At 35.3% G+C, this 25531-nt stretch overlaps 1 protein-coding gene across 2 annotated transcripts in view; it reads right to left on the bottom strand.

The window, feature by feature from the left end:
- Window positions 1-16431, bottom strand: part of LOC144971050 (uncharacterized) — a 28356-nt gene extending 11925 nt beyond the window's left edge. Inside the window, exons 1-2 of one of the 2 annotated variants that reach the window (XM_078911380.1) lie at window positions 16053-16431; window positions 8268-8318 (exon numbers count right to left, since the gene is read on the bottom strand). In XM_078911380.1, coding sequence (XP_078767506.1) covers window positions 8268-8312 — 45 coding nt within the window. In that variant the 5' untranslated portion in view covers window positions 8313-8318; window positions 16053-16431. Of the gene's footprint in view, window positions 1-8267; window positions 8319-11763; window positions 14072-16052 lie in introns of those variants that run through there. The other variant, XM_078911381.1, reaches the window with a different exon arrangement.
- Window positions 16432-25531: the final 9100 nt, after the last annotated feature.

Raw genomic sequence — 25531 nt, 5'->3', positions numbered from 1 at the left:
TGGGGGTGTAGGGCATGAGATGGAGGAGTAGTACCTCACGGTGAAAGGCAGTCACGCTTCTTTTAATGGCTACAAACTCAAATATGGCAGAGAAGACATGACGTCATATCCTATACTTTTCCGGTTCTAAAATTCTAGGAAATATGTATTAACCAGTCCTTCAGAGGACTGATAATGAATAGGTTATAGATTGAATCATAAAGTGACATAGCAGTATGTTTATGTAGATTCTTAGGAGTACAGGACGTATAAGAGCGAGGATGGATGATCATTGACGACCAGCATATAGATAGAATGAAGTTGACGTCACTCATGTCTTTGTTATTGTTTTTTGCCATCCACGTTTATGAGTATGTAATTCTCACTAAACTGTATCAACCCGACTATAAACGACTAAGATTACACATAGTTTTGTGTTTTGGTCCGTTATATTTCTGGATGGCAATGTTGTGAGTTTCTTAGCCAAGCGCACACTATCTATATTTGGACTAGAAAATAAGTTGCCATCACTCTGAAACCAGAAAACCAATGACACAAGGTATGTATCCAGTCCTCCGGATGAATGGTTGTACACTTCCAATGAGGTTGGAACCAATGTTTTTGACATCACACGTTTGCTCCCTCTTAAGCCTTTAACTCTCTCCTTACCAGCTATTTTCAGAAATTTACCCGAAACTTTATACCCACCTAACCCCAAAGTAGATTTTTCAAACAGTACAGTAACGAGTCTATTCTATATTTTGTTCTGAAAAATGAGTTCTGCAACACAGTTTTTATGGCTAGTCTATAGCTATAACTATAACAAAATGAAATCAGAATAAGAAAATTGTTGGCTGCATCGTAACAAATGTGACGATTTTCCTATGGGTGGTAAGGGGAGGGTTAGCCGTGCTATCTTATGTTATTGTCTAAAACGATGTAGACTAGTCAAAGTTTGTTTTGCAAGTTTGTGATCATTTAAATTTAATGCCTGGTATCTAGGTCTAGAAAGTAAAAGTTTTCATGACAATAGAGATAAAAGACGTTTCGCCAATATAGGAAAGATAATTGAATGGATTCGACGCAGTTTCTTTGATATCTGTCACATCTTTCATGTCGACACTGATCTTTTCAGATTTTGATATTTCCGATAATATTTATTTATTCATCCTGTGACCAAAAAAAATCCGTTTAGACAATTCATAATTGCTGTCCCCAAGTAGATGTTCTGTGGAATGCTGCACACGTTCATTTAAAGTCAATAAGGATATGGTCTGAATGAACTTTTATAAAAATCTCAAGACAACTGAGGAGATAACTTTCAACTTTACTTATTAGATGTAATACAAACACGATGAATGAAACACTGCAGATGAATGAGATGATGTGGTAGTGGCGTTGTTAAGATGAATAAACAGATGTTGTATCGCATGGCTTCATCATTGCATACTTGGTAGAAAATCTCTCTCTCTCTCTCTCTCTCTCTCTCTCTCTCTCTCTCTCTCTCTCTCTCTCTCTCTCTCTCTCTCTCTCTCTCTCCTTTTATTTTGACTCATTATGTACATGTACAAATACACTTCCACTTTCAAACTCGCTTCCCTATTTAATTATCTCCAAATTACTTCTTGCAAAACAATATTTTAACAGAGTATCTTGGTTTTGAACCGTTTTGAGACGTGTGCTTTCATCGGAGTGTCGCATCTTAATACTCGACCACCTCTTCCCTTTTTTTTACCCGCACTGTCTTATCTTGTCGTTGGTGTGAAAACCACTCAGTGACCACATAATATGTAAGACAGACGTTCAGGCATTTGGACAGGGGTCGAGTGGACACGCTCTGTTTGGGACAAAAGCCAAATGGATCGCAGAGGAGAATAAAAGTTACATGTACAGTGGAATCTCCTGACCAAGCCCCACACTACTGGACCAGAAAGATTGGTTGACTTTAAAGCGTTTAAATGGAGCTTTAAATTGAGCTTTTATATAGCGCAATATCCACTAAACATGCTCAAAGCGCTTTACAAGGGGTCCCTGGTCAACAGCAACATTTAATAATTAGGACGGGACATGACGCCTGTTAGGCGTATTACATTATTTTCGGACAGAGACAACGCTGTTTTAGGCCAGGTACTCATTTTACATCTGAGTACGGTGAGAGAATGTGAGTAAAGAGCCTTCTCCAAGGACTCAACTATACGCCGAGCGTGGCTCGAACCCATGACCTTCCGATCCGAAAGCGAGTGTCATACCACTAGCCGCACGAGGTTGACTATCCAATGTTAATGAAACACTTTTAATTAAAGAACAGAAACTTTGGGGCTAATAAGGGGTGTTGATTTTCAGCAGATGTTGACTTTAAAAGTGTTGACTATATGAGGATTCCATTGTACGTGTATTTAGAATGGATATTATAGGGTGTCAGCGGCGAAACCGAACAACTCAAAGAGTGATCTGGTAAGAATGGGAAGAGCCATGAGTGTTTCGCTTCGCTGATTTGTTCAGACTTCACGGTCTGTTTTGCAAGAAGTACTTGAGTCGCTGATTACACGAATTCATTTCGGACCATAATAAGAATGGGATGGGTTTCTTGTCAACATTTCGATGTTCATCCTGATTATGTAAGAGACATGAGGCTTAAATCCCAGATTCTACCCAAATTATTCGACAACGGTCCGTTTGTCTGTGAATCCAGTGCTTACAACTTTCGTTACTGGATTAGTGATAATAATAATAATAATAATAATAATAATAATAATAATAATAATAATAATAATAATAATTAATAATAATAATAAATAATAAAATAATAATAATAATAATAATAATAATAATAATAATAATAATAATAATAATAATAATAATATAATAATAATAATAATAAAAATATATAATAATAATAATAATAATATAATAATATAATAATAATAATAATAATAATAATAATAATAATAATAATAATAATAATAATAATGAGCAGCAGCCGTAGCAGCACCAGTGTTGAGATTAGATAATGTAGTCTCTCTTTAACCAAATACCGACAAGAGAGTTTAATTCTACATTCTCCATTGGCACAATCACAATGTCTAGTGACAAGAGAAAACTCTTAATCACGAATCTAATAAATGTGTGTTGATTCACGAAAATCGGTACCCCGGTGTTTCATGTGGTATAATATGGTTACTTCGGCCAAAGTGCCAAAGTTGTTATGCTAGGCGAATCACAAGAAGTCACACGAGAGGAGAAAAAAAAAGAGCTAAAAAGGTGTGAAGGCGACGCAAAAATGCAATGAAACTTGTTATGGTTCTTACGTCGCTGTGGAAGTTTACATCAAAGTGGGAAGCAAATAGAACGTTGAAACACAACACTTTGTATGGCTGGAGAAGGCTGCCAATAATGGTTGACAGTAACGGTGTTACCAAAGAACGAGCAAATATTAAGTCGTAACGCGATATATTAAAAGCTGTGGATCCAAGCACCCATAAAATCGAAATTATTCATTCCTATGGGTACAGCTGAGAGAAAAAAATATATCGAGGGCCATTAAGTTTTTTAAAGCATGTGAGGTCAGTTTTGAGAACGAAGCAGTAAAACAAGGAAAGGATCCATAATATTGTAAAAAATCATGCTTCACACTTTCAGGCCCATGAATCCGAGTATAAATTATAATGGTTTAGAATTTTGCTATAAAGATGTTATCAAAATTAGTTATCCAACAAAATTCCTCATAAAAAGTCAATAAAATGTTAATGATAGAGGAATCACACATGTCCTGTTGTGTATGGCGTTAATGTTGTAAATGGTTTGTAGAGGATGTTTTAAGAAAACTATTAACGATAGAATATTTAACACATACTATGAAGAGAGATGCGCTCTCTGTGCCCCGAAATGAATAACAATGTGAAATGGAATGAAAGCTTCAATTTAATTACGAAAACAGATAGAATGGACGTTTCGGGTTTCCCCTTTATCAACAAACAGGATGAATGAAACATTAGAGATGGATGAGATGATGTGGTAGTGGCGTTGTTAAGATGAATAAACAAAACATTGAGGGGCAGGAAATAGTATGCTCCTTTGTAAGGAAAGACGAAGTAAAATAGAACAATAGATATTTCTAAAAGGTTCGCAATTAATTAAGTGAAAAGAGGGAATGCGGAGAGGAACTGTGTAATGCAGTTTAGAAAGTGAAATATAAAAATGTGTAGACTATTGTTGGAAAATAATTTCTGTACCCCGAAGTAAATGCTTCAGTAAATGCAACATACACTTTAAAAATGTGTGTGTGTGGAACAGTGTGCCAGATAAGGTATAAGATAAATACTAGAAAATATAAATAACCCAAAACAGTCAGTCAGCCTTGACCGAGGATGGAACCTCAGACCCCCTGATCATCGGTCAGTACCATTATATGCGGCTATGTGGTCTAGTGGTATGACACTCGCTTTCGGATCGGAAGGCCCTGGGTTGGAGCCTCGCTCAACGCATAGTTGAATCCTTGGAAAAGGCTCTTTACTCACATTCTCTCATCGCAATTTGGTGTAAAATGAGTACCTGGCCTTTACAGTGTTTTTGATTCTAATATTATCGCCTAACAGGCGTCATGTCCCGTCCTACATTTAAATGTTGCTGTTGACCAGGGACCCCTTGTAAAGCGCTTTGAGCACATTTAGTGGATATTCCTCTATATAAAAGCTCAATTATTCATTATCTAATTATACTACAGAGGCTACCCAATAGTTGGGACCTTTTTTTATGCGTATATTCTTCACAAGCTCACGGGTTTCCACTGCCAACCATCTCCCGCATCATAATAAACAAATATTGAACACGAGTGTACGAGAACGAAGGTATTACAGTAAACTTGTGCAGCTATGTGGTATGACACTCGCTTTCGGATCGGAAGGTCCTGAGTTCGAGCCTCGCTCGGCGCATAGTTGAGTCCTTGGAAAAGGCTCTTTACTCACATTCTCTCACCGTACTCAGGTGGAATATGAATACTTGGCCGTTAACAGTGTTGTCTTTGTCGGGGGAAAAATTTTTATATCGCCTAACAGCGTCATGTCTCGTTCTACATGTTAAATGTTGCTGTTGGTCAGGGACCCCTTGTAAAGCGCTTTGAGCACATTGAGTGAATATTGCGCTATATAAAAGCTCAATTTTTTGAAATTTTAACTCCATTTCTATTTTGGAAATATTAAAAGTGACACATTAGGGAGGAGACACTGTTGCCAAAAGATAATCTTAAAAGCCGTGTTCATTCCCTCCCCCCCCCTCCCCCACTCCCCCCACCCCCAACACCTTTCTTTGGTCAAATTGCTCACTTCCCCCCCCCCCCCCACACCCCTTCTATTGAAGTTTGGTTAAAGTTCACATCCCCTTCTACATGATACACAAGAGTAAAATGCATCTATATATCAAGATTCTATATTTCCATAAAAGTCTACAAAAGACCAAAATGGCAACAAAACTTGTAATCAAGAATCCAAATGTGAGATTTGACAATTAGACCAAACTCTTACACCAGGACCTAGTCATTGTCAAGCGCTTTATCTCTATCTTTAAAATTTGAAAAAGTGTGGATGAAACAGTGCCAAACAAAACAAGAAAGAATAAATACAAGAAAAAAATCATCCCAAAAAATTTGCCTGCCTCGAGGTGTTTCAGATTAACGTTTAATTTCAACTGACGGCATATATATATATATATATATATATATATATATATATATATATATATATATATATATATATATATATGTGTGTGTGTGTGTGTGTGTATGTGTGTGTGTGTGTGTCTGTGTGTGTTATTTATTTTGTTTCCTGAAAAATTATGTGCATCTGTTTATATATTATTATAGTCAAGTTGTGGTTATTTATTTATTTATTCACTTATTTATCTATTTATTTTTTCTGTCTATTCATTGATTATATTCATATTTATTTATTTATCTATCTAATTATTTTGGTAGAATCCTTTTACCTGTATTGATTTGAAATTATTTGTAAATGCATGCATAGTTCATATTGGCAATTGCCTAAAACAAACCTTTGAATTGAAAAACATATAAATATAACATTTGTTTTAATAACATTTTCTCTATCTCTACTGACGAGGTGATCAAGTTCGAAATATTTCATTTTGTGCATTTCTAAAGAGTAGAAGCGATGGATAACGATGGAAGCACACCAGAGACTATTAGTTAAAGCTTTAACATGTGAAAACCACTAAGCTAATCACAATTACCTTAGTGATTGAAAATCATAGGATAAAAAAATCAGTGAAGGAAACTTGATACAACACAAAATAACCATTTCAGAAATTATTCGTTTTTAAACTTGAAATTGAACCAAGCCCTTTTAAAAATGTCAGTATTTATATTGTGCAATATCCGCGTGCTCAAATTGCTTTACAAGGGGTCCTTAACCAACAGTGACACTTATCACGTAGCACGAGTCATAGCTTCTGTTTGACGATATTATAATTTCTTCCGACAACGCTGTTAATGTACAGGTACTCATTCTACACCTGAGTACAGTGTAATAATATGAGTAAATAGCCTTATCCAAGGACTCAACTCAGGACCTTTCGATCCGAGGGCGAGTGTAATACCACAAGACCACGTAGCCGCACTTTTATTTATTATGGTCTGATTGTGTCTAAACAGAGTATATTTCGTGTATTGGTGTCATTACAACAGATAATATGTCCCCAACGTCTTTCAGCTTTTGGAGAGGAGAGGAACGATAATATTGTGAAGATCTAAGAATCATTGACCTGTACTGAATTAGACGAGGATAATCTACCGCCATTATTCTTTCTCATTCCGCATAAATTGCGGCGGTGAAAAGCTCTTTTTCTGAGATACTAACTTATTTTGTATTATTAGAACGGACAGCGTGATAAAAACGTGATGATTCACGTCTTGAACTCTTAAGAAAACGAAAAGAATGTTTTTTTAAGAAGACAAGGTCATAAATTCCATTGCTAGGTTTACTTGACCTATTTTGTATTTTTATTGACAATGGTGTAGGTGGTGTTTATTGATACCGGGGCAGGTCTGATATTCGCTTCATGTCATTATCATAATCATAATACGTACTTACTCTATGTGTAAACACGGAATTTTGGAGTGGAAAAGGGCAGTGTCCCAATTCATCGTCCATTGAAAAATCTTATAAAATGTTCTGATGTTGATGTGAAATAAGTACTTTTGTAATTGTCACGAAAAACTCTTTGTTAAATCCGTGGCGTCTTTTAATAGATATTTGGAGATACCAATCAAAGAGCCACTTGGTCTTCCCAGCTGTGTGGTTTTGTGTTATGACACTCGCTTTCGGATCGGAAGGTCCAGAGTTCGAGCCTCGCTTGGCTCATAGTTGAGTCCTTGGAAAAGACTCACATTCTCTCATTCATAGAAATGCAAAATCTTAGATAAAGAGAATCGGAGGGTTCCCAAGATGAATTGGAATCTAGAATAAAGAAATTACATCAGCCACACTGCAAAGGAAACTAGTGGGATAAATACGGACTTAGAATATCTCCATAGGCACAATTGAATATTCATATCAAGTCTGAGATGAGCAAGAGTGCCCTGACTGCCTTGAAACATGTTAATTACAACATACATATCAACGGTATGAGTAAGATGGGGATTATTATTATTATTATTATTACATGACTTACGCAAAAAAAAAAAAAAACCCAGACATTTTATAGTAGTTATAGTTGGGATGATATTGAAAAGCCTGAAAAAGTTAGAGTGGCTAAATAACGATTAACAGACAGAATTTGATTATCTTTGTATTTGACATGCCTTACGCTAGTGACTGAAGAAGGAGGAAGTAAAAGGAGAGAAAAAAAAAACTGTGAAAACATCTTTATCATTGTCATAATTATTCCCAACGACAACACCAACAATACGGATAGCATCAAGTTCAACAACAACAAAAAACAAAGATAATAACAAAAAACGACGACAACAACAACATCAACGACGACGGCGACAACAACAACAACAACAATGGTAACAACAGCAGAAACATCAATTTTGCTTTCTTTTTAAATCGTCCCAACTATCGGGTAACCTCTCAGGAGGCCTGAGGCTCAATCCCCAGTCGAGGTAGTCTGATTTTTGGGATGGCTTTTTTTTTATTCTTGTATATTTCTTTCTGCTCTGTTTGGCACTGCTTCATATACATTTTTAGACCGTAATCATTGTAAAGAGTAAAGGGCATAGCATATTACGACCAAGATCCAATACTCGAATATCGTTACTTTATAATGCTTACCTTTTTACTGTCAGAATTTGTCGTTGTGACCCGTTGATTGTCCATTTTTCACTGTGAAGAAAATAAGCAAAGTAATAATATAGATCTACTTATGATTGGATTATTGGAAGAACATAAATATGAATATAACTAAGTAAAAAAAAGATGATATAGATGATTAAATTAAAAATAATCTATTGATTATATATCAATGAATATCCAAAAGAAAAAAAGAAAAGAAAAGACTGAACTTCAGTGCAATTAGGTGGTCTGGTTTAATGGAGCTATAGAACAGCCATCCATGGTCAAACATAAGTTTCAGATGCAGGGGTTTGTTTGGGTTTTTTTACTATAAATTATAAAGTGCAAAATGTGGCTGAATGAAATGGAATCCGCTTCTAGCAAAGGAAAAGATTTATTTTCAGATATTTTGTGGTAAAAACTATGAACAAAGCTTGAATACTTCTGAAGATAAATTTAATTTACTATTCGTTTGATTATGCTATGACACCATGAATGCATTTCTTTTACATTAGTTTATCTATAACTCAATTTGATATTCCGGGTATGTTGCTATCGACTATTATTGCGGATACAGGGTTGATGTGAATCTGGATTGGGACAGTTTTAAGTAGAATGTGCACTTTTTCTACATTGTCATGTAAACAATCGTTGACCGTTGTACATTGGATGCACACATTGGTGGCTGAAAAACCACTGTCCAGATTTGTATCCCAGCAGCCAATCTGCATCGATGGATCATGACGACATCGCCTACTTGATTTGCACGCGTGATGGTGATTTAGGATACCGCAGTTTTTTAGTTAAACATTCCATCTTAACGCAACTGCTGGTCCATGAGTGTGGAAAAGTTTTTGCACGTTGCGTAAATCTTTTTCATTGTGTAGTGCAACCATTAGAAGTTGTTGTTGCCTTAAAAACCTGCCACTCTGCAGCGATTCACCAGATAATTTGCGTCTTCCAGACTATGTCGAAGCATAGCCTGCGTAAACTTATAGTTTGACACTGACCAAAAAAAATGACGTCAAAAGACAAGTCTTTGGCTTCAAATGAAAACAAATCGTGAGTTATATTCAATACGTCACCAATGGAATCACTTGTCTCCTTGAGCTCTACAAACGACAACTCACTAGACGGTGCACAAACCTTTAAAATGACGTCAAAGTACAACTCCTACTGGGTTCTAGTGTCAGGCTATAAGTTAACGATGGCTACTGTCAAAGCCGCTAAGTCCAAGAGGCCTGTTGACAGCTACCCAATGTCTCTTCTTATTGGTACGAGACCAGGATCCATCCATGATCTTTACTGGTCCAGGTAACTCTTCCTCTGAATGTACTAATTCAAAGTCAGGGAAAACATGCAAATGGGTCACTGTAGCTCATTCCTCTTGTCATAAAGATTGCAATGCATTTGAGAAGGATATCCTAAATCTTCTCGGTTTGTTAAACATTTCCCTGATTTCCGTCTACTCTCGGATATCGGGATGGTAATAAACGAAATGTTCCATGGTCGCGCCCTACCCGAAAACTGCCGTACTCTGAATAAAAACAACACATTTTTAAAATGTTGCCAGAAAAAAAAAAAAAACAATCTATATTTGAAGTCTAGTTTTCTGGCCAAAATTTTTACTGCATTTTTTTTTTTCTTTGTACCTATGGCATAACAGTGGTCCTGCGACATTTTCTGCAATTTTTAAAGTAGGGTTCCTCAAATTATTTACACTAATTTATGTATAATTTATAAAGACCGTTGCAATGCTCTATCTTTTGTTCAACAACCTCGAGACGCTTACCTTCATCAGATCAGATTGCGTTCCTACGTAATCCCTATGTACTTAGTGTTCGCGTCATACACACTGCAAAGCGCTTTGAGCATATTAAGTGAGTATTGGATATAATTTTAATGCACCTCATTTAGACAAACGACATTTAAGTTACGAGAATTCTCGTTAATGCTTATAGCGGTGTCGGTCTTTGATATGATCGTCTTTCAAAGAATGATTTCAATCTAGTGATCATCATAGCTTGTCGCTCCAACACCGAACCCACTCCACAGCATCTGTGGAGCGGGTCATGGTCTGTGTAGCTGGGCCCATCCTGGCATTCTCTAAGGATGTGCTCCGTCGTCTGCTCTGGGCACCCACGTGTACACAAGCTAGTCTCAGCCAGCCCCCACGTTTTCATGCTCCCAGCTGTTCTCCCAATTTTTGCCCCTGCTCTGTTCAATGTTACCCATTCATTCCTGGGGAGCTCAGTTCTGTAGTGATAACTTTACTGAGTTTGATCTCTGTATTGGTCCAATCGGATCTATGATTCGAGGGAATCAAACCATCCTCGACATTAAACCTCTTAGAGAAAATATTCGGTGTGTCGCTAACGTCGACATTAAGTAAAAAAAAAATGGTGCTGTCATAGCCCCTATAGCTTATTATTAAAAATTTTCATTTAATCCGACGAAGAGCTCTTGAGCAAGAAACTTTGTACACATTACCACACAGTAATATATTTGTAAAAAAAAAAAAGCGCCCAAAAATGTACAGAACGGAAATATGGCTCCATATGGTCTGCTGGGGGAATAAATGCAACATTGTCAAGCTCAATGAGCATGGTGAAGCCATGGCGCAAATTAAAAGAACAAATTCAACTATTAATTCAGTGTAAATTACTTGGATTCTATGAAAAAAAAATGCATCTGTCCCTCCCGCCCTTTATTATTTTAACTCAACCGGCTTATACTATATTTTGTCGAGTCGATGTAGTCAGAGATAATAGTCAATGGTGTTGTATTCACGGAGAAGTGATTTATGGATAAAGTACATAAGAGCTTTCACTTGAATTTGACGCCCTTTTAAATCTATTTCTATTTTATATCAAAAGAGCACCCCTCCCTGCGGTGGCCCGAGCTTCTGTTAACTGGTAAAATATATTTTCCTTTTTTTAAAATTTAAATTCTTTCCCGGATATATTAAGATATTCTATTCCTAACATCTCAAAACTCTCAAATTCGAAGTCTCAGATTTGAGACTTATTACTCCTCAGTACACTGGAAAAAACCATAATGATAATATTTGAAAATTTGGCCAGAAAACTCGCCCTTCAAATATCGATCGATCTAAATAACCCTCATCTTGGCATAAAAAAACTCTCAAACATCAGATTCATTTAAATCAATCGATATTTGAAGGACGAGTTTTCTGGCCTTTTTTTTAACAAAACCAAACTGCTCGTCACTTATCTCTAAAGAGATCTTGCTCCTCATTCTTTTCTTAAGTATTCTTAATATGATTATTGTGGTCTGACTCATTATTTTGATTGTTCTGTATTTATCACAATCAATAGTTCCTTGTTTTTTTTTGGTATGGTAATGAAACCGATTGTCTTAAAAGATTAGACAGTTAACCCTTTTCGTATATGACGTTAAAGGCTTTGTCAAAATGTCTATTCCCAAAATCGTCGAGGGCGTCAATCAATTCTATTGAGAAACTATCTTGGCCTACCATTTCCCCTTTTTCATCTCTTTGCAAGCAGCTTCTACTTCTTCTCCCATAATCTGGGGACCGTGTTCACAGTAGATGTTTCTTTATCCCAAGCACGCCCCTCTTTTGTCATCCGCGTAAAGAATTTGTATGTATACTTCCCAACGTTCCAAAATGTCGGTGTTATCGATATGTATACTACCGTTTGCGTCTTTAACGCATTTTCTTGCTATGACTGGTTGTTTTCCACCTAGGATCTTGTATTGACTGGTAGAATTGTTTGGTGTTAGATTGTTTTAGTCTTTCAATTCTGTAACATTCATGTTCATTATAATCTTCCTTTGCTCTCTTACACGTATGTCTTATACTCTTATTAGCTTCTTTATATTCACTGCTGTTGCGTTCTAGTTTTCTTCTTTCATCCATCAGTTTCAAGATCTTGTCATTCATCCATTTTTGTTTTGGTTCGTTTCTTTTCATAGATGGAATAGTTTCTCTTGCAGATTTGTGATGCAGTTCGATACTTGATTCCAGTACACATCTATGTTTATATCTGAGGTCAAGTTTTCACTTTTTTCTCTCACGCATTCTTTGTAATCATTTTTTATTTGATTCTAAAATAGATCTAATTGCAGTTTTGGTTCCACTTTCTTTTTCGTTATTTGTTTAAGTTTTATTTTAGTGTGGAATTGACAGGTCGGCGGCCACTATTACAATCTGTCCTTGGAATAGTCGTTGCGTACGATATTTCTGATCGATGTTGGGCCAGAATAATGTCTATCAGATTTTTATAAAGGCCACCTGGCCTTATCCATGTCCACTGCTCTCTATCGTGGTTTTTAAACCACGTATTGTCAATGGTAAGGTTTTCCAATCTGCACCAGTCGACAAGTCTTTACCCTCTTTCATTTTCGGTACCAAGTCCGTAGGGGTCAACGATATTTCCAACTCCCTCGTTACCAACCTTTGCATTGAAATCACCAATCATTCAACGATTTTCCTTGGATTTAATATTGTTTTAATGCCTGTTCCATATCTTGTCTGATGTTGAGGTGTATATTTGAATAATATTAAAGTAAAACGGGTTTCTTTTCAACTGTACTAAAATAACTCTTTCTGAGATTGCAACATGATCTAAATAGCACTTTGATGTTGATTTGTCTAAAAGAATTCCAACTCCTTTCTCATGATGTTTTCCACCTGCATAATACAATATAAAATCATCTTCTTTATCTACTCCTCCTTTCCACTTCGTTTCTGAGATTCCAGGGATGTTAATTTGGAACGTTTTCATTTCTTGAATAACGTTTCCAAATTTTCCTAAGTGGTTTAATGTACGTATATTCCACGTGGCCAATGTGTTTCATTTCGCACCAGTTTGAAACGTTCAACGTGTTCGGGACAGCTGATGTCCTGCGAAAGTTTTTTAGTGACTGTGGTTTTCCGTTGCCTTCCGTCATTGTTATTAGTAGAATTTAAATTAGTGCATTTTAATTTGACTGAGTTGTTTTTGATGTTTTCTTTGGCTTCTCTTTGTTTTTGTTTTTCTTTCCTTCATCCTTTCTTTCCTCTTTTTGTTATTATTCTGTTTGCCTTGAATAATTCAAAAGATTTCAAAGTGTTCACTGTTTCTAAATTCGGTGTATTATTAATTGTGTGTCGTATTGTTCGTAGGTGTTGATATGAATAGACGTCTAGTTATTAACAATAATTAGGTGTTGTCATTTTCGATGTTCATCGTCGACCGTTGTAATTAGATTAAATAGTTCACTGTGTTTATCCTTAAAATCGAAAAACGTAAACAGAAATGGCCTTAAGAGTTGATAAAATCCTTGCAAAAATTTATAAAACTTTAAGATATCGCTAAATTAATTGTTTAAAATCCACGACATTTCGTCAAAAGCAGCACAAAGTCATAAGAAATCCTGTGAATATGAAATAAAATTCGTCCTATATATCTAGAAATAACACTTAAAACACCCGTAAAATGTAATAATATTAAGAGCTCTGTGAATAGCAGCTTTCCAACGAAGAGCACATTAAATTATAGACATTTGACATATAATATTACTTCAGTCTATTCAAGTGTGAATGAATGCCCGACTATTGGCAAAGGTGGATATCGGTAATGTTAGTACATAGATGACTTGCACTATATGAAAGAGAAATTTGGTTATCTATTTAATAGAAATATTCTAGTAAAACAACACGTCCAAAATATCCTCATACAATTCCGACCATAGTTTTCAACAACAACAACAAAAAAAAAAAAAAAGAGCACACACTAAAAAATATTCCATCCCTTTATCGAGCTTCTCTTGACATATTTATATTACATCCGTCTATTCAGGTGTGAAATGAGGCTATTATTAGTGGCAATGGTGGATGTTGATAGAGTGTTTTAAGTAGATAGATGACTTGCAATATATGAAAGAAATTATGTGGTTATATATTTAACAGAAATAGTCTTTTACCCCGATACGTCCAAAATAGCATTAAACAATTCCGACCCTCTAGAAAAAGAAAAAAAAAGAAAAGAAAATGGAGCACACTGTAAAAAATGCCCTCCCTTTATTGAGATTCATTTTGACAACTTTGTTGAGGGATGTTTTGTCATGATAAGTCAAAAGCATGCTTAAAATCTCCAGACCTGATCTGTTGAGCATTTAAAGTTTATAATATTAATTATTCGCCCCGTATATCAATCGTATCTTGTCATCAATTCTTTCTTAATACAGACAATGTGTCCATTCTTTATGTTTATATTGCCAAACTTCATTTTCTATGTAGACTAGTGGAGAGCACGCAATATTCGTGGGGAAATAAAGGCTATTGCGAACAGGCACTCATCTGCTTTTATAATAATACTACTGTATTGTGGAAATTAACACAGATCGAGGCGAATGTTTTGAGCCATCAACAATCAAATTCGGCCAGGTAATAACAGATTTCGATTCCCACCATCAAAAGACCGATCATTATGCCCTAGCAGATTTCATAAATATTCATTTGAGTAAACGGTTGATAGAATAGCCCTTAATTAAAAAAAAGGTTTGCAAAGTTACTCGTAGTATGTAGATGATGGCTTATAGATTGGCCGGTAATCTGTGCTCATTGGCAAAAAAAAAAAAAAATAATGATAATTAACATTGGCTGTAAGGAGCAATTTTGGCCCTCAACCTATTATCTAAAGAATAGATTTGCGAATGATAACATTTCAATGTGCCCTCCGCCTGGATGACTATTTTGATCAAGTACTTTTAATCGAGTAGCTTTGTGGGCTTTGAGAATGACACTCACTTTAGGACAGGTAGGTCCCAGGTTCGAATCCCGCTCAGAGTGACGTAAAGTTGGGTCCTTCAAATAAGCTCTTTACTCACATTCTCATACAGTATTCATGTGTAAATTGAGTACCAGATCTTTAACAGGGTTGCCTCTGTCAATGAAAACAATGTAATATCACCTTACATGCGACATGTATTGTCTTACATTGTTAAGTATTTCTTATTGTCTAGGTACCTCTTGTAAAGTACATTGAGCACGTTCAGTGGATATTGCGCTATAAAATCCTCAAGATCCTTCTTTTTATTGATGGACTATGATTGACGTCACAACCTCGATTCATTTTTTTCCACCAGCCAGAATGTTGTGTGCATCATCTAATCAAATTTGTTTATAGGTGTCTCGACACATTGTACATTTTCTCAGTATAATGCAAATTCTGTTCTTTGAAGCTCAAACAATAATAAAAAAAAGAGAGGATAGAAGCTCTATTATGAATTCATAAAGACAAGTGACGTGACGTTTCAGGTTTTTCCTTTGTCAACAAAGCGAATCATTCGCCTTAATAACACTATCCTCATAGCTCACATTCGACTTCAGATGTAGAAGTTGAAACAAATTATACTTTATATATATATATATATATATATATATATATATATATATATATATATATATATATCAAGTATAATTTGTTTCAATATACATATATATATATATATATATATATATATATATATATGTGTGTGTGTGTGTGTGTGTGTGCGTGTGTGTGTGTATATATATATATATATATATATATATATATATATATATATATATATATTCTGATTAGAGTGAAACTTATATTTCTTTTCTTTTTCTTTTTTTTCATTTACTTTTATTCACTCATGAATTACACCATTATTATGGCTCTTGTTTTGCCAACCACTAATGGTGAAAATTTGAATGATTCCATACTCGACGACGCCTAACTTTAAATTCTACACACTTACTAATTTTACTACATATTTACCTATCTAACTTACCTTTCGTGTATCTTATGAATTCAATTTCAAAGGCTAACACCGTTTTATATCTTTTAATATTAGAATAATTTTCTTACACCTCACTTTAGCTTATCTAGAAACGAATGATAACCTATTTTCGTTGGTTTGTATAGATCCATTGTTCTTTTCTTCTATTTCAGACATGCATGTGAATATTAAGTAAAAACATCAATAAATCGAAGTGGAGATCTTATAACACAAATATCCATCAATATATTTTGAACACGAAAGATGAGTGATTTCAGAATGTTTTAAAACGCCACGTAATACCAACAATAATATACTGCCTTTGGTTTGACATGAAAAGATAAGAGTTTAAAAGATAAGCGAAGAAAAGTAAACACTAAACGTCGAGTTGGGACCTGGGGTGGTGAAATTATGGCACCAAAAACTGTCAATCAATCGTAAGACACGCCCACCCCACGCCACTCACGTGTACAATTGGCCGTTGTAGTTCCGGAACGCGACTTGTTGCATCACGTCATACCTGGTCTAAGGGTCCCTTGTGACATTCGGCACGCGACAAGACCATAACGGGACTGTGGGAAAACCACGCCTACACCTATCGTGTAAATATCTCGGCGCCTCTTATCCAAATCGTGTCAACTTCACAATGGGTCCCTTTTATGTGAATAGAAACCATATATCAGCCGAAGTTCACCTCTGTTGTAGTATAGTTCTTGGATGAAAGAACTTCCAAAAGTTTCAATACAATTTCAGAATTATAATATTATTGATTTCGAGAAAAAGTCATTGAAGGAACGTGAATTAGATTTTTCTATTACAACATTCGTAGCCGATGTAACGTTAACGTATGAACACTATCTAGTTGCAATATTATAAGATGAGTAGATAATTTAAAGGCGTTTGATTGCGCGTCGACAATGATAAGATACACAGAAAACTTTGTATAAACGTGTAATGCAAAATATAACGCAAAATTGTAAAATTTTAGCTTAATTTGTATTATATATATATGTATATATATATAATCTATATATTATATAATATATATATATATATATATATATATATATATATATATATATATATATATATATATATATATATATATATATAGGTACAATCAGGTATAATCAAAACCTGGTGTCAACAAACATTTTTGGTCCGGAAATATTTAAAAGGGTTGGAAAAAATAGACTCACATGTTTTAAAATATTTTTGGAAGTGATTTTTTAGTTTAAAAATGATCAAGATTATTTCTCTTTTTGTATAAAGTCCATAGTAATGTAGCGTCTTAATATTGGAACTCAATGTATTTTGACAGATAATTACCCTCTGTGTTATAATAATCCGAAATGTTGTTTCATAAAAAAAAAAAAATATCTGCATAGTTTAAGTTGTATCATGTAGAGTATCAGTTTAATGGTATATTGTCTCGCTTTACATACTGATGTGATTTTATAAGAAATGTTACATATCTTGTTATTGACGCTGCCTCCGTGCAGACAACGTGAACATTTATTATATTTCTAAAAAGATGTTAAACTATATTATCATATTAAAAGATGTCATTGGCAATGCCCGCTGCTTGAATAATAATAATAATAATAATAATAATAATAATAATAATAATATAATAATAAATAATAATAATAATAATAATAATAATAATGATAATAATAATAATAATAATAATAATAATAATAATAATAATAATAATAATAATAATAATAATAATAATAATATTAATAAAAATAATTATAATAATAATAATAATAATAATAGTAATAACAATTATTATTTTTATTATTATTATTATTATTATTATTATTATTATATTATTATTATTATTATTATTATTATTATTATTATTATTATTATTATTATTATTATATTAATATCATTATAAAAATAAAGTTTACTTAGATAGCATTCAACTTCCACATAAGTGCTCAGCAGCGATTTACAATATTAATTATCATTCAAACATTTTTTCATTGACAATTTGAGAACACATATGAAGAAACACACACACACACACACATACACACACACACACACACACACACACACACACACGTACGCATGCACACAAACTCACACACAGATACATTTACATCCACACACCATTTCAGTCCCAACTTAACTTCTAAAGGTTAAAACCTCAAAATCCACTTTTGGTATAAAAAAATAACAATTTTAAAAAAAGCCTTTTTTCATCCATTGCTCCATGCCTATGGAACGCACTCAGTCCTCGGACAAAGTCCTGTGAATATTTATCATCTTTCAGGAAATGACTGAAGACTGAGTTGTTCCGTAAGGCTTATTTTTAATTAAATAGATTTTGCTTCGATTTGTTTCTGTATTCGTGCTTATTATGTAGACCTGATTTTAATTTTGTTGTTGTTGTTGTTGTTTTGTTTTTTTAAACCATTTTTAATATGTAAAGCGCCGCAGACACGATTGACGTGGATGTTTAGACGCTAGTCTATATAGATTCATTATTCATTATTCATCATCACACGCGAACATAGATACTCACTAACATTAATAACTTATTCTAACGAAAGACATTTACAACCAAAAAAAAAAATATGCAAAACTATTCATCCGCTCTAGGAAAGAAAGTTAAGGTGTTTTTTGAAAGACTGACTATCCCCAATTAGTTTTACAACTGGGGAGAGCGCATTCCACAAGAAAGGGCCACTTACAGAAAAAGACATTTCTAAGGGATATTCTGGTTCTGGGGACGATTAAAAGAGAGTCTTCAGCCGACCTTGGTGGTCGTGTTGGATTATAATTTTGACATGCCCATTTCGCTTACTAGCCAATGCTTCTCATCTTAAACTGTTTGTTTTTTTTTTCAATAATATTTATCTCTCTGAGTCCCCTGTGCACTTATTTCATTTCGCCTATGTGCCTAAACTTTTGTCACTGGCGGGCGTGCTGTCCATTTTATCATCATTATCGCCGATTTATAATTACGTTGGGTACTGTTCTCACATAAAATGGTACATTATACTCATATCTAAATTATGATAGTTCGGGTGACAAAATACAATTCATTTTGTGAGTCGTAGAGGTGCGGCTTGAAAGAATTTACTCACGAAAGCCATCAACACAATACGATATATTGAAAACTCATATAAGACATTTTATTTAACTCAACGAATCGTTACCGGCATTGCAATGTATACAATGTTAAGGTCTTTGATTTACAATAAACCATCTTTCCGTTCTTCCCCACCACCGGGCACTCAGTCGGAGACCACTGTATAAGACCATGATTTATTGATGACTGGAAATTGTCTTTGTACATGACGCTTACCACTGTCCCTTCAACGGGTCCTTTTAATCTCATCTCATCTCATGTAGTTCCATATCTGAAGCAGACGTCGGAGTCATCTTCCGCCAAGCTGATCTATCTCTTGCCAATTCTATTAAAGCAGCGCCACCTTTTAATAAAAGGTTTTTTAAAAAGTCAAAGCCTGTCTTGAAGACATCTTTTCAAAAGTCAGCGTAATGCCAAGATGTAAATGGTGACTAAAATTGCATTTCATTCCTCGCATGACACATAGCAAGAGCTTAAACTATGGAGATACATTGGCCGTTCTACATTTTATCTGATTTGAAGAGTCGTACCAAATCAATCTAGCTTTTCCTAATCTCGTCCACGTTGTATCATTTTTTACGAACAAACACCGCTCCACCTAAAACTAATCAGTTGCATACCTTATCTACGATACACCCACTGATATCATAAAGAAATCAATTAGCCATGGACCATCAAATGAACAGAAATTTGTGCTGGTTAGTAAACACAGAAAATAAAATACTATAACAAATAGAGGACTCTATAGAGCTTCTTTGCATGCAATATTCAGTGTTGTTTCGCAATCGATGGAGATATTCCTCTTGTCTCCCTTCGACAAAAGCTGACCAAGGTTGAAGCAAGGACAGGAGTCGACAGGTAAGAGCAGTCCAAATGGTCCTTATCCGGTAAACAATGGCAGTGATGGCTAAACGAAGCGAACGGGTATTATAATCGATGGTATGCGTTTACGTAAAATTCTCACCTGTTCTTGGATGAAAGAACCTCCAAAAGTTTCAATACAATTTCGTGCGGCTATGTGGTATTGTGAAAGGTCTTGGGTTCGAGTCCCGGGCGGCGCATAGTTGAGTTATTGGAAAAGGCTCTTTACTCACATTCTCTCACCGTACTCATGTGTAAAATGAGTACTTGGTCGTTAACAGCGTTGTCTATGTCCGAACAAAATTGTAATATCGCCTAACAGGCGTCATATCTCCAACACGTTAAGTCTTGCTGTTGACTAAGGACCCCTTGTAGTGAGATTTGAGCACATTTAGTGGATATTGCGCTTTGTAAAAGCTCAAGTTTTGATTGGGGGGGGGGGGGGGGGGGGGTTTGCTCTTCACGCGTGATCACTCGTACCAACACACAAAGCCAAGAGTAACATACGTTTATCGACTGATTGAGACTATCTAGTGAGAAATAATCACGCACCTAGCGGTCCAAAAAAAAAAAAAGAAAAAGAAAGAAAAGAAATAAATAACAAAGAGCAGAGTAACATCAACTTTATTTTATTTCGTAAACAACCAGCCATGTCCGTCTGAGTGAGATTGGGGGAGTGCCACTAATCCCGCATTTTGATTGGTCAAACATCCACTGCTTAGCACTCTATAGTGTTTCCCACCCCACCATCTCTCTCTCTCTCTCTCTCTCTCTCTCTCTCTCTCTCTCTCTCTCTCTCTCTCTCTCTCTCTCTCTCTCTCTCTCTCTAACTCCCTTCTCCTTACATAGAAATAATCCCTTTAGCCCAATGATTCTGTAACGTTAAACGGACAATAACAATTGCTTGTAAACCTCTGGATAGGACTTTAGTCTACCACAAGGTGTCTTCCTTCTAATCGAACAGGTTATGCTACTTAAGTCAATGCTGGTGAACAGGAAAGGGGGTCAAACAACATCTTGACTGCATCCGGGATCAGTATGACAAATTAGAAGAGGGCACTGTTGGAAGATAAAGATCATATAAAGTGGGAATGAAACAGTGCTCGACAAAACAAGAAAGAATTCTGGCAATGTTTCATAAGCAATTTTTTTTTTTCGAGAACAATATTCGTATTTTTGCTTGTATTTTTTTTCACTTTTTGTTTCATTTATGTCTGTTTGTCTATGTTATGTATATGCTGTAACCAAATGAAAAATTGCCTTCAGGGACAATAAAGATATTATTATTATTATTATTATTATTATTATTATTATTATTATTATTATTATTATTATTATTATTATTATTATTATTATGAGCCAAGTGTTTTATCAACTGAGCTACCAGGATCTCTGTTTTGTCAACATAATAATATTATAATATTTTCTGTTTTATCATTCAGCATTAATAATTGACGTATTTTATCCCCTTTCGGAACTCGGTAGGAGCAGAAACAATATCACAGCAGGGCAAAACGCACATTCCATTCCAAACCACAGTCTCGCATTGTGAGCACCGATTTGGCGACATGCCCACAATCTTACGTCTCAACATTGAGAAGACTTAAAGGCCCCCATGAGACCAGCTGAGTCGCTGACTTGGCTTGTTTTCCGTGACGCCTGAGTGATTTCTTAGCGGTAAGTGGTCGCTATACGCCAATAAACAAAAGCAAATTGAATTCTGAAATGAGTCAAATTTCAAAGGTTAACAAGTTTATCTCAAACTTTTTGGGGGCCATATCCATATCATTATAATCCATGTGATTTTAGTCAATTACACTGAGCCAAAAAGTCTATATTATTGTAATGGTATGGTAAACCAGTTTGGCGTCCATAAGTATGCAATTGTGTATATATATAGAGCGGAGGGACGGCGTGGTTTCCAATGCGGCGCCCTTATTCTAACCAATAATTTGTTTGCTTCTTTTATTTTACAAAGGCCTCCATTTTAAAGCATGTTTACAACTGAATTGGGATCAGTCAAGCGTCGGATCGACGCGAAAAAAGAGCAACAGTAAGAGAGAGAGAGAGAGAGAGAGAGAGAGAGAGAGAGAGAGAGAGAGAGAGGGGAGAGAGAGAGAGACAGAGAAAGAGAGAGAGAGAGAGAGAGAGAGAGAGAGAGAGAGAGAGAGAGAGAGAGAGAGAGAGAGAGAGATTGAATGAGTTAATTACTGAAACATTCCATTCCATAACATGTCAGTATTTAAGTGCCTCTCGAGAAAAAAAAACAACAACAATATAACATGTGACAAGACATCCCAAAACGTTGTTATGTCGGATGAACCTGTTACTTATGATTGAAAACATTTGACCGCTTCAAATTTGAATTACAATAGATACATTAAATGAAGAAAGTCGACTGCTTGACAGAAACAGTCAATAATATTGGTCTCAAAATAAATGTTGAATAAACAAAAGGGATGCGAATCAATTACCAACACCAAACCCCAATCCCAATTGCGCGGCTATGTGGTCTAGTGGTATGACACTCGCTTTCGGATCGGAAGTACTGGGTTCGAGCCTCGCTCGGCGCATAGTTGAGTCCTTGGAGAAGGCTCTTTACTCACATTCCTTCACCGTACTCTGTCCGAAAAAAAAATGTAATATCGCCTAACAGGCGTCATGTCCTGTCCTATATGATAAATATTTCTGTTGGCTGAGGACCCCTTGTAAAGCGATTTGAGCAATTCAGTGGATATTGCGCTATATAAAAGCTCAATTTGAACCCACATATCAGGGTCTCCAGTTCAAGATGTAATCGACTTCACATACTTAAGCAGTAAAGTTACTGAAGCAGGAGGATATTAAAGCCAGACGTTTGCCGCTTTGTCGCCATATGGAAAGCAATATCTATCTCTAATGCAACTAAGCTTAGAATAATTGGCACCAATGCGAAACCTGTTCAACTGTATGGATTAGAATCCTGGAGGATCGCAAACACCCTTACGCACAAAATTCAGACCTTCATTAACAAAAGCATCCGCGGGATTTTAAAAATCAGAGGCCAAGACCACATCTCCAACAAAGAACTATGGAGAAGGTCAAACCAAGAGCCCATCAACACCCAAATCAGGAGGAGGAAATGGAGATAGGTTGGTCATACATTATGAAGACCGTAGAGCAAATAAATGTCAAACGCCAGTCCCTTGATTGGAACCCCCAAATGACACGAAAGATGGGGCGTACAAAACAGACATGGAGGCGCTCACTGTCAGACGAACTGAAGGAGGCAGGCCTCATCTGGAAGTCCACCAAGAAGATGGCCAAGGACAGTAGATGGTGGACGCTCATAGAGGCCCTATGCTTCACTGGGAGGGAAGAGGATTAAGTAAGTGAGGAAAGTAGGTTTTGTTTCTCAAACTAAAGAACCCCCCTCCCCCCCCCCCCCCCCCAAATAGACATAATAAACATTTGATAAAAGAAACAAAACAAAACGAAAATAAAAACCCCACAAACACACGCACACACACAAACACGCCGCACACACACACACACACACACACACACAGCAAAGATGAAATTCTAAATCATTTTGCTGGGTGGGGCTTCCTGACCTCCCATAGTGGGCAGGAGGGGTACATACTGTGTCTTCTATCCCCTTATAACTGTTTTCCAACATGCTTTCTGTCTTTGTCTTGGAATGAGATTACTTGGTTTTGTCCTGGCCCTGGCCGGAGTCCTAGCTTGGAGGGAAACAGTCAAATGCATAGTTATTGTTTTGGGAGATGATATGTTTTTCCTTGTAAATCATCTCTCTGTTATGTATTATTATATTTGTTATTTTAAATGTATAATGTAAGCATTTGAGTGTATTCCTCTTTGTTGGATTGTGTGCTTGTGTACGGATGTGACTTATAGGTGATCTCAAACTAAGTACATTGGTGGTATGCTCTTGGAATCTACATCTGATCCCTATTTGTTCCTATAGTTCCCCTATGTCTAACTTTTTCTTTGGTGCTTTAATTGTAATTATAGAACTTTTTACTATCCATTTTCTTCCTTTTTACTGGCGCTGATATAACCTAAATGTGTTGCAAGCGCCGTAAAACCCTGAAAAACAATACAAACTAAATCATTTTGACTAGATACTAATATTTCGTCATCAGCTCATTTCGACCTAAGGCGAAGCACGTAATAATATTATGCATAGGCCAACATAAAAACGTCGCCACTATGATTATTATCTTCTCAGTTTCCTCAGAGGGATATCCACTCATCTTTGAAAATCTGGACGCCCACTCCATAAGCTCTTTCATGGCAACCCTGCTATCCTCCGAGAAATTCCATTCTAAACTGTGCTTCATGTAATGTCGTTGGCAGACATTTTTTAAAATGATGTGCCTAATTTAATATATATATATATATATATATATAATATATATATATATATATATATATATATATATATCTGTGTGTGTGTTTTGTGTGAGTATATGTGTGTGTATGTGCATTTCTGTGTTTGTGTGTGTGTGTGTGTGTGTGTGTGTGTGTGTGTACCAGAGATATTGAGTGAGCTGGCGGAAGAGCTCACGTATGTGACGAAATGTCTCAAAACTGTTTTATGTTGGGATATTTCAAACTCTGAAAAGTGAATTTAGTGTTAAAATTATTAGAATTACTTCTATTTTTTTTAGTATTTGCAATGCAAGAAATTGTATTTATACTCAACCATAAAGTACAGAGTAAACATCATCCCTCCCTCTTTCTCTCTCTCTCTCTCTCTCTCTCTCTCTCTCTCTCTCTCTCTCTCTCTCTATCTATCTATATATATATATATATATATATATATATATATAATATATATATATATATATATATATAAATTATAAAACAAAAACCATGAAATAATAGTGCTCAACTTTAGAATAAAAGGAGCTATTTATAAACATTTGAAATTAAGATAGTTTGACTTCTACAACGTTGTTATCGAGCGTTGCTCTCATCTTCCTGATGAGAGCAACGCTCGATAACAACGTTGTAGAAGTCAAACTATCTTAATTTCAAATGTTTATATATATATATATATATATATATATATATATATATATATATATATATATATATATATATATATATCGCTCTCTCTCTCTCTCTCTCTCTCTCTCTCCCTATATATATATATATATATATATATATTATATATATATTATATATATATATATATATATCTATATATATATCTTTCCTTGCGGGTGGTTGGATGGGAGCATCACCCTTGAATCATATACCTATGATGTTCGCATGGGTGTACGATCCGATAGTGATGTCGTTTCTTCTTCTCTTCACTAGCCTATCCTGCTTCTTTGGTTTGTGATTGTATTTTTGACAGGGGATTTTTTTTTTCTGTAAATCTTCTGCCTGTTTGTTCTTGGTTATTTATAATTTAGCTTATGATATCTTTAGGTTATGATATTGATTGACATTTGTACTATTTTTGTTAGATTGCTTGTTTTTTTTGTTTCAGCGGTCTCTCATATAACCT

Source organism: Berghia stephanieae, chromosome 4, assembly GCF_034508935.2.
Source record: "Berghia stephanieae isolate SIO BIC M18660-M18661 chromosome 4, UCSD_Bste_1.3, whole genome shotgun sequence".
Taxonomy (NCBI): domain Eukaryota; kingdom Metazoa; phylum Mollusca; class Gastropoda; order Nudibranchia; family Aeolidiidae; genus Berghia; species Berghia stephanieae.
The sequence above is the reverse complement of the archived record's forward strand: the minus strand, read 5'-3'. Positions and strand labels throughout refer to the sequence as shown.